The sequence below is a fragment of the Rhopalosiphum maidis genome, chromosome 2 (assembly GCF_003676215.2).
Source record: "Rhopalosiphum maidis isolate BTI-1 chromosome 2, ASM367621v3, whole genome shotgun sequence".
NCBI lineage: Eukaryota > Metazoa > Arthropoda > Insecta > Hemiptera > Aphididae > Rhopalosiphum > Rhopalosiphum maidis.
This window is the reverse complement of record NC_040878.1, coordinates 21,861,963-21,871,695: the sequence shown is the minus strand read 5'-3', so window position 1 is coordinate 21,871,695 and position 9,733 is coordinate 21,861,963. Positions and strand designations below refer to the sequence as shown.

General features: G+C 26.4%; 1 protein-coding gene across 1 annotated transcript; it reads right to left on the bottom strand.

The window, feature by feature from the left end:
* Window positions 1-663: 663 nt before the first annotated feature.
* Window positions 664-5,402, bottom strand: LOC113551863 (T-cell immunomodulatory protein). The gene is made up of 4 exons (XM_026954411.1): window positions 5,388-5,402; window positions 3,538-4,177; window positions 1,325-1,980; window positions 664-1,266 (listed from the first exon to the last, which is right to left on the bottom strand). Exons 1-4 carry the CDS (start codon window positions 5,400-5,402, stop codon window positions 751-753), a joined length of 1,827 nt encoding a protein of 608 aa, XP_026810212.1. The 3' UTR covers window positions 664-750.
* Between the last annotated feature and the right edge of the window lie 4,331 nt (window positions 5,403-9,733).

The following is a 9,733-nucleotide window of genomic DNA, read 5'->3' as shown; positions in this document are numbered from 1 at the left end:
AACAATTATAGCATACAATATTAAAATATAAATCACATGTTAATAATAAATAAAAAATTTTCTTTTATATAATTTTAAATATAACATTTAATGTAATTATTATACTTATCATATTCTACCATTCAAGGCTATATTATTGTTTTTTTTTTTTTTTGATATTGGTGATTAATAATTTTTTTTTCTAAATATAATTACATATTTATCAAATTTTAAAACACCTTGGATAGGGGATAAACTACATATCTTAATGTTACAGCCTTATTAATAATTTATAAATTCCACAAAAAATATATCCTCAAGATGTATACTTTTATATCTATAAATAGAATTATTTAAAAAAAAAATATTTATATGTTAAAACAGATAGTACAGTTTATTAAACAGAAAATAAAAATACATATATTCTTAACTAACTTGCTGTTAAAAATATAATTATATTTTTAAATTTTTGATTTATTTTCTATATTATGCTTTTCTATTAAGATTAACATTGCATAATTTATTTTTATACTTGGGTCCACATTTGTATTTTTAATTTATAATAGATCAGCTGCTAACTTAAAATAATAATTGGTTGAGATTATTAAACTGAACTTAGATATTTAGATATAATATTTTTCAACAAAATTAAAATTTTAATTAGGTAGAAATAAAGAAATATTGTATTTTTTCATTGTTTAATTAAAAGTAGGAATATAATAATAATCACAGTAACAAAACATAAAAATAATTTTACAAATTTGAATACTTTTACATAGCATCAAAATGAAATTTATGTGCTTCCTGGCGTTTTTCAATACGATCTTCTTGACGTTCTTTAAAGTACAGCACTCCAATTATAACTAAAATAAGTAGGCATGTTCCTGCAAGCGCAGCTGCACTTTGAAATATTAAACGGCTTGGTGTCACAAACAATTTAGCATTCCATCTACTTGGATCATTTATTGGATTTGGAATTACAACCATTTGGGAATTTGGGATAATTTGTGTCCATGAACGAGTTTCATTTAAAACCGAAACAGTAAGTTCATCTACAAAGTTGGGAGTACGGCCAAGTCCAAATATTGTGTAAGGCAAATAAAGAGAATAATACGCAGACTGGGGTAACTGTGTAGCAATACCCTGACGTGGATATCCATCTTGAGTAGTAGTCACATAACTAACTTTTGGTCCAGGCAAGTTAGTACCAAATGTACGAGATTTTTTTCCTAATCGACTAGGTAACATTTCATACTTGCTATTTGTTAGACCAGTAACCACCATAACCTATAAATAACAAAATAAGATTAAAAACCTATACATTTTTTTAATAAAATTTACTTACTTTCAAAAAGTTTGCATCATAATCCAAACTGTTTTTAAAAGCTGACATATTATACTCTCCATTACCTCCACTAACCAACAAAACATCTAATATACCATTTTGAAAAAAATCATAAAATGCGCCCATAATGTTATTATTGTCACCATTCATTGCCTGAAGTAAGTCCCACCGAACAACAAACGTTCTGTCAAATCCATCACAACCTGTCGTACATGCAACATTTTCCATTAAAATTACTTTTGTTTTTTTTATATTGCCTCCAAGACATAATGTGCCTAATAAATCAGGATAGCCATCCATATTGAAATCTCCAGGGCGCACTGTAATTGTTTCTAGGTATGGTACATTAGGCATTGGTGGTACAAATCCCCAAACACTGTTACCATTATGGAAATTTATGCCCAAATTATACCAGCGAGTTGAATCATAAAAATAAATAGTGCTATTGGTACATTGTGTATCAAAACAAACAGGCACAATATGATCCATGCGTCCTTTAAGTTGTAAATCCATGAAAGCAGTTTGACCAACATTTGAAACCTTTAAATTGTCAGGAAATGAGATAGTTTGATTATAAATAAATGTACCAGCTTCAGAATCAGAAAGCCACACTTCATATCCTTTTATAGTTGTTAAATATAAATCAGGTGCTACATCTGAAAATAAATAAATAAGTATTAAGCAAAAATTAGGAAACAATGTTCAAATTAATCAAGTATATTAATAGATAAACCTTCTCTCATAATATTTTTTGATATTTTTATTTTAACTTAGTACATTATAATATTAAAAAAAAGAAATAAAATTGCTTTATATCCAAACAAATTGTTAACAAACTCATTTAAAAATTTAAAACATTACATAATTTTGTTGCATTTTTATCGTTATGCTTCAACTACATGGGAAATTAATAATTTATTTTATTTTGTAAGAATAATATTAGATATGTAATATTATTACCAAATGGTAAATTTTCAAGGATCGCTATACCGACATTTATTTTCACTGTCTATCTACCACATAATACAGAGTGATTCTTTCATCATTGTACACTTATTATTTAAAAAAGTATTGACTTTTTTCAATTTTTTTTTTTCAAAATATTTAATTTTATGCTTTTCTAAAGCTATATAACATTTAAATTTTTCACCTTTATATTTAATAGTGAAATCACTATCAACTATTGATTTTCAAATGGCAACCTATATTTAAAATGTCATAAAATAATAGGGCTATTTCATATGAATGTTAATGTTAAAATTATTATTTTTCATTTAAACGTTAGTGAGTTATAGCTGCTCAAAGTTTTACAGGTTATTAGAGCTGTAAGGAGTTGATTAGAATATGATTATTTATTTATTATCAAAACCATTGGCATACACCTAGCTATTACAGGTACAAAGTTCATCACTGTGTCAATAGTCAATAGCAATTTTATTAAATATGAAAATATGTACCTCTTTTTATTAATTACCTATGTAACTACTGATCTACATAAAAAAGAAGTATTATAAAATTTGAAAACCACCCAACCTTGAAAAGCTACATCTTGCTAAAAAATTAACGAAAAATAATAATTTGAATGTTAAAATTCATACAAAAATTGCTCTATTATTTTATGACATTTTAAACATAGATTGCCATTTGAAAATCAAAAGAGGATAGTGATTTCACTATTAAATATAAGAGTGAAAAAAATAAAAATGTTATAGTTTTAGAAAAGCATAAAATTTAAAATGTCAAAAAACTTAATGCTTTTTGAAATAATGAGTATACAATGATAAAGAATCATCCTGTATAGGATCAAAGATATTCCATTATTTCACAATTACAAATCTCTGGTTCAGTTTAGGGCAAAGGAAACTAGTATATACTTTATAAAGAAGTACATTTCCTATACATTTAACAGATAGATTTTTAATATTTACATTTAAAAAAAATATAAGCATGTTTTAATTTAAAATTATTTTGATTATTTTTAACCATTAATAACTTATTAATATAATAAATCTATACAGTCAATACATAGGAAATATTCTTCTTTATAAAATATATAATAGGGCCTTTACCCTAACTGAACCAGAGAGTTGTAATTGTGAAAATACTGAATATCTTTGTTTCTATATTATGTGGGAGATAGAGAAAACAAATTTTGGTGTGGCAGCCCCTTAAGCTGTTAAATAAATAAAAATAAAATTATTTTCAAAACTAACCTCCACCTATGTCTACAAATCCGTGTGATTGAGGGATTCTTATTGGTTCAGAACTATAATTTTCCATTGCCATTTCTGTAAAGTTTCCAGTTGAATTGAATAGCCAAAACATTCTTTGTGTTGTACCATTTGACATTTTTTTGACACCAAATAAATCAACAATCATATTGGTATCATAGTTAATAACCAAAGGTTGATCAACAATAGTGAAAAGAGGTTTATCTTCATTTGGACATGCCAAAACATTTAATCCTCCCCACAATATATGTACGTCCAAATCATTATTCTGTTGATTTCCTTTAAACCAATTAGAAAATCCTCCTGATGCTGTTATATTTTTTACAGTAACTAATAGATCCATAAGAGCATCTCCATTGAAATCTCCGGGCACCACTGAAGTAATTTGGTGTTTATTAAACTTGCATTTGGTTTGTGTACCAGGCTTTAAAAATGGTTCAACATTGGAACCAAACATAATTTCAATAGATCGACCTTGATCTTTTAGGACGAACATATCTGTAAGTTCATCAGAATCAAAATCTCCAAATGCAGCAGGTTGACCTTGAACATAATATCCAAACACTGGATACGTGATGTCAATAGAGACACATGTATGACTTAAAGCCACTAATAAAAATATCTAAAAACAAATTTTATGAATTAATTTTAATAAATTTGTATTAATAATTAAAATATCAGGGTGAAATCAATATATTTTGTGTGTAAGGTATATTACTTTAGATGAATAGGTAACAAATTAATTCATATTTAAAATATATGGCTAATATACCTACAAATAAGTACCTATATTATCAGTATTTTTTAAACGTTTATATTTTAAAGCAATTAATAAGTGTATATATATATCATAACTTAAAAATCATTATAACTTTCTTCAAAGTAAAAAGATTGAAAAAATACCTCCAACAAAAAAAATAATTTGTAAATTTGTTATGTTACATATTTGAAAGACAAAGACAATAAATGTGAGTATGAAGTCTTAATAAAATTATTAATGTAATATCAAATGGTTACCTATCAAAAAAATATTAAAAACATCTAAACTCTAATTAGATTTTTTGAAAAATTGAATAATTTTAATATTTTTTATAAATGTAATATACAATCTGGGTTTATAATACAATAAGAATATTTTCTATGTATATAGATGACACGAGAAATAAAACTAGTCGAAGAAAGTAGCTACCAATTTATTATAATCTAATTTTTTAATTATCTTGAAGAAGATCTCGGCACCACTTACGCTTCAAGCATCTTGGGAAATTACTAGGTATAGTATCAGAGGTCAAATTTTTTATGAGTATAGATTTTTACCCTGATTTTATGTTAAACTAATAGGTTTTGAAATCCCTTATAAAAGGATTTGGCTTCCTCATTTATTGTTTTTACATGTAGATCTGAATGTACTGTATAATTTGATATATAAGGAAGGGAAAGTTTCTCGAGGGTAATATTTTGGAATGTTTGTATTTTATTAATATTTGACTTTTGAATTACTCTACAACTGACGCCCAAATGTCCATGTTAATTTTAGTAGAATTCTATACATAAAAGTTTGATATATTTAATATTAATTAAATATGAATATAATAAATAGCTCTATATTAATAACATATAAATTGAATTTAGTACAAAAAATAATTTTTATTTAATTTAGTAGGTACAAGCAATAAATTTGTTAGGTAGGTACCTACTTAGAGTAACTTAAATCAGGCATACTAATATGTTATGTAATGAGCATATTTTACAAATATGTTAGTTAATTATCAATATGTGATTATATTTAGCCATTTAGATATGATTTAAATAGATGCTGTTCTAATACTTACACCAGTAGATATCATGATGGTTTTGGTAAATGTATAAGTAACAATAGTTTTTGAAATTTCACCCAATTTGGTGAATTGACATCATAACAACATTTGTCTAATTAACCGTTTACATGCTGTACATACAATTATTGATTATTCCTTGAATATAAATGTTCGTTCGTATTATTAAATGGATACTTTTGAAAACACGTCAAACACGAATACACGATGTAAAAATACTATATATTTAATGAAATTATCTAAGTTCTATACGTTATAGATAAACAGTATCAGTAAATAATGTATTACTGTATTAAAAATATACAAATACCTATTAAAATATCACATTTTAGAATTTAATTCTTCAAAAGACGTCAAATAAAAAATTGTATGTGGTATCGTGGTTAATCAATAATCACTTATCATTATCACTATCTGTTGTTTTATTGTATTCAACAGTGTTAACAAACATCGTCATCAATGTTTAAATTATTATCATAGATCAATATTACGTTATGTTACAAAAATACAAAAGTTTAGTTTTTTTGTGGTTAGTACTTTACTACAGTAGGTAGTTTAGTAGGTATTACGTACAAACGTTTTTTGAATACGATTATACAAGTAAAATGTTAAATAACTTAAAAATTGTGTAATAGATACTACAGATTTTGTGTACGTCATACCCGTATGTGATGTCTCCGTCTTACACACGTAGGCAAAATGCGTTTACGCAGTCTGAGTAGAACTCGCTCAATTTTGTTTCTAGAGTAAATATATCTATTATAAAATTAAAAGATGACAATATTTCGAAGGGAAGGATGCTGAGTTTTTTCTATTATTCCCAATATAACATTCATTATAATCGTTTAAAATTAGCAAAATTTTTAAATAACCTTTAACTTTTCAAAATTTTAATTTTTAAAAAAAAACTCAAGGTCTTATCTTCTAAAATATTGTCATCTTTTAATTTTATTATAGGTATATTTATTCTAGAACCAAAATTTGAACGAGTTCTACTCAGACTGCGTAAACGCGTTTGGAGACAACATACGTGGGTATGACGTCCTCAACGTCCAAACAATTGTATACAAATATAAATAATTATATAGGTATTATGTTATTTATAACTTTTTGAATTACGCCGTAAGTAATATTTAATAAGTATTATTTACGGTAAACAATTCACCTGATATTATATTTTACTGTTATTAATTAAATATAACAAAAACATTTTCGGTGGAAAATTCCGTTTGAAATATTAGTCTAGGGAAAAGCTATATAAATTCATATATCTGTAATCTGTATAGGTTTTCGACATTCGTGTATTATAAATCTGTATAGGTACACGTCATTATATGGAGCGATTCTTTTATCATGAAACACATTATTTCAAAAAGTATTCATATTTTTGAAAACATTTTTTTACATAGTTGCAAGTTGTTAAAAAATTATATTTTTAAATATTTTTTAAGTTTTTTACTTTTTTGAATGACGACATAGAGTTTAAATTTCATATTCCAAAGCAGAATATTTTTCTGAGTATTTTGATACATAAAAGTCGAATTTAAGGCGAGTAGTTTATGAGTTACACGTATTTAAAGTTTAGACAAACGGAGTAGTGGGCAAACATTTTGCGGGGTAACCCCGTAGAATTACAAAATTTCAATATGTAATTACTAATATGTAACTAACTACCTGTACATATTGATGCTACAGGGATAAATTATAAACTATGTATTCATGATAATATGATATGTATAATGTATAAGTACCTAATTATGTAAGAAATTGGTTTACGAGGTTGTGTATATAATAAAATTTGGTTTTTTATTTTTTATTGTTTTACCATAACTTGGTATAGGCATAGAACCATAGAATATATGAAATGTATACTAAATCATCTATTCTGTGGTATTGACTCAGGTTTGGCCTGGGTACCTGAGGTCCCAGGCATGAATTGTTTTCTAGGGCCCAATAATTTTGTACTATATTTTTAGGTAACAGTACAAGAGCCCTGGCAGGAAGCCCGGCCCTCCGGCCCTGGCCAGGCCGACCTTGTGTAGACTATAGACTATAGGTAGCAGGGGCGCTAGGAGCGAATCTAGGCCAATATATAACGAAGGGAGGGGCGGTTTTTAAAGAGCAAACATGATATCTAATATATCTTACTAAATACGAATAATTAACTATGAAGTAATTACGTTAAAAACTTAAGTCTGAGATGGGAACGGAGGGAGGATCGCCCCTCCTGAATCCGCCCCTGATAGGCGGAATATAGTATGGAATATGATCAAAATGTATAAAAAATAAATAAATTATAATGCCAACAGTCAAAACTACACTGATTATTTTGCAATGTGCATCGTATTCTAACATCGATTATACGACTGTTTAATAAACCAATTTAAAGAAATATACACGTATTACTGAAATCGAAAACATCCTATTGCGAAATCTATATAAGTCCTTGTAAAATGTGCCAAATAATAACACTTTTCCTTGTTCAATAACGCTTTCTGTTTCCTTCAAAGAACGTCACATGTCTTCTCAGACTCATGTAAATAGGTACTAGAAAATGAGAGATGGAAGACCGTTTAAGTCAGTCTAAGTTGCTTAAAGCCTCGTGATTGTACGAACTAATTCTCGCCGTGGACTTTGTAACATCGCTGTGAGTACTTTGGTCCATTCCAAATTATATTATATAAATTATAAAACATCCACTTTTAATATAATTAACTAATTAGTTATAAAACATTACTTAACTAACAAAGGTAATAAATTGTCAATTGTCAAACTGTATGCACTGTATCTTCTTGAACTCTTGAAGTATTCTAGCCAAGCTGTACACCGTCAATAAATAATTGGTTTATAGGAAAAATATTGAATATACATTTAAATTAGAGACGATTTGGTTATCATAAAACATTCAGAAAAAAAAATCCCAATTTCAAAGATGATAAATTGAAATCCATTAAGTTTGCAGTTAATCAAAATCATTCGATTCGATTGATGTATTTTCCAATTTTTGTTACCTATTAACTCGTAATACCTATTGCACATAGGTACCTTATACCTACCATAATAATAATCTATTGAGTACATTATTTCTATGCGATTTTTTAAACTTTATTATAATTTATTTGGTAGGTATAGTAAATTATTAACTATTATGAATGGTATCAGCCGTATCAGGCATGGGTCAAAAAACTCTATAACGTTATAATTAGTAACTATCACAATAAATAAAGCTACCTTAAAATCTATGATTAAATATTAATAAAATAATATCTTTAAATTTTAAAAATGTAGAGAATCCAACCCGTTTTAGCTTATTTAATTATTTTATTTTTTTAATTTTGAGTTTATAATAAGTAGGTGCCTCCTATTGGCTATTAATTAAATCAACATTTTTATTGCGAAAATTGAATTTTGTAGAGCCAAAATTTAGTATTCTGATAAAAATTAAATAAGTATGCATGTATTTTCTAATAATTTAAAATTAATTTAATTTTTATGTTATAAAACTTTTGAGCGGGGATCAAAAAATCTGAAAAACTGTTTTTGTGATTAATTTGTATCTTCTTATTCTTCACCCTCTGTTATTAACTATATGGATCCAACCACCTTTGTGGCCTTGTCCTACATCTCCATAGGGCTTTGCCTCCCATCTAGCCTATATAAGTGCTATAGAATAAGAACTAGGAAGTCTTCATTGGATCATAAGTCCTTTAATGTTCAAGTCTTAAGAAATTATGAAATTGACATGGAGTAGGATAACTAAAATTTATCATGATGAGAGTGGTTGTAGCCATGAAAAAATGCAACTAGACATTTAATTAACATAGAAAATTAAATTAATAAATTCAAAAACATATTTTGAGCCAAAAACTAAATGGCCAAAGCTGAATGGGTGCTTTCAAGAAAGTAAAATATGAATAATATGATGTTTTGATATTGGTATCATATTCATTTTATAAATTAATAAGCTATGTAGGTAACCCTTAAGTAATGCAGTAATGCAAAAGAAATCTTAAAGTCTGCAATTCTAAAAAATAAATAAAAATATTTGGTTACGTGATCTATGACAATGAGACACAATAATATGTCTTAAGACAGATATTTTTCATATATTATAATATATTATACAATTTAATATTGAGATTCATACAGTAACAATATTTAGAGTAATAATTTAACAATTTTAACTGTCTTGGAGCTTTATATAAATATAAAGTAATACATTTTGTACATAATTTACATACTATTAATACAATCTTAATTTTAATTATTATTTTACATCAATAATGTTTGATATCTTTAATATGTCTTAAAATATTTATCTTATATAATTCAAAGTTTGTACA

Bases quoted from the DNA above. Each gene is read 5' to 3' on its own strand.
- LOC113551863 (XM_026954411.1), bottom strand. The intron at 1,981-3,537 runs GTTAGTTTTGAA...ATTTATTTTCAG, and splicing joins ATTTGTAGACATAGGTGGAG to ATGTAGCACCTGATTTATAT. The intron at 1,267-1,324 runs GTAAGTAAATTT...TGTTATTTATAG, and splicing joins ATGATGCAAACTTTTTGAAA to GTTATGGTGGTTACTGGTCT.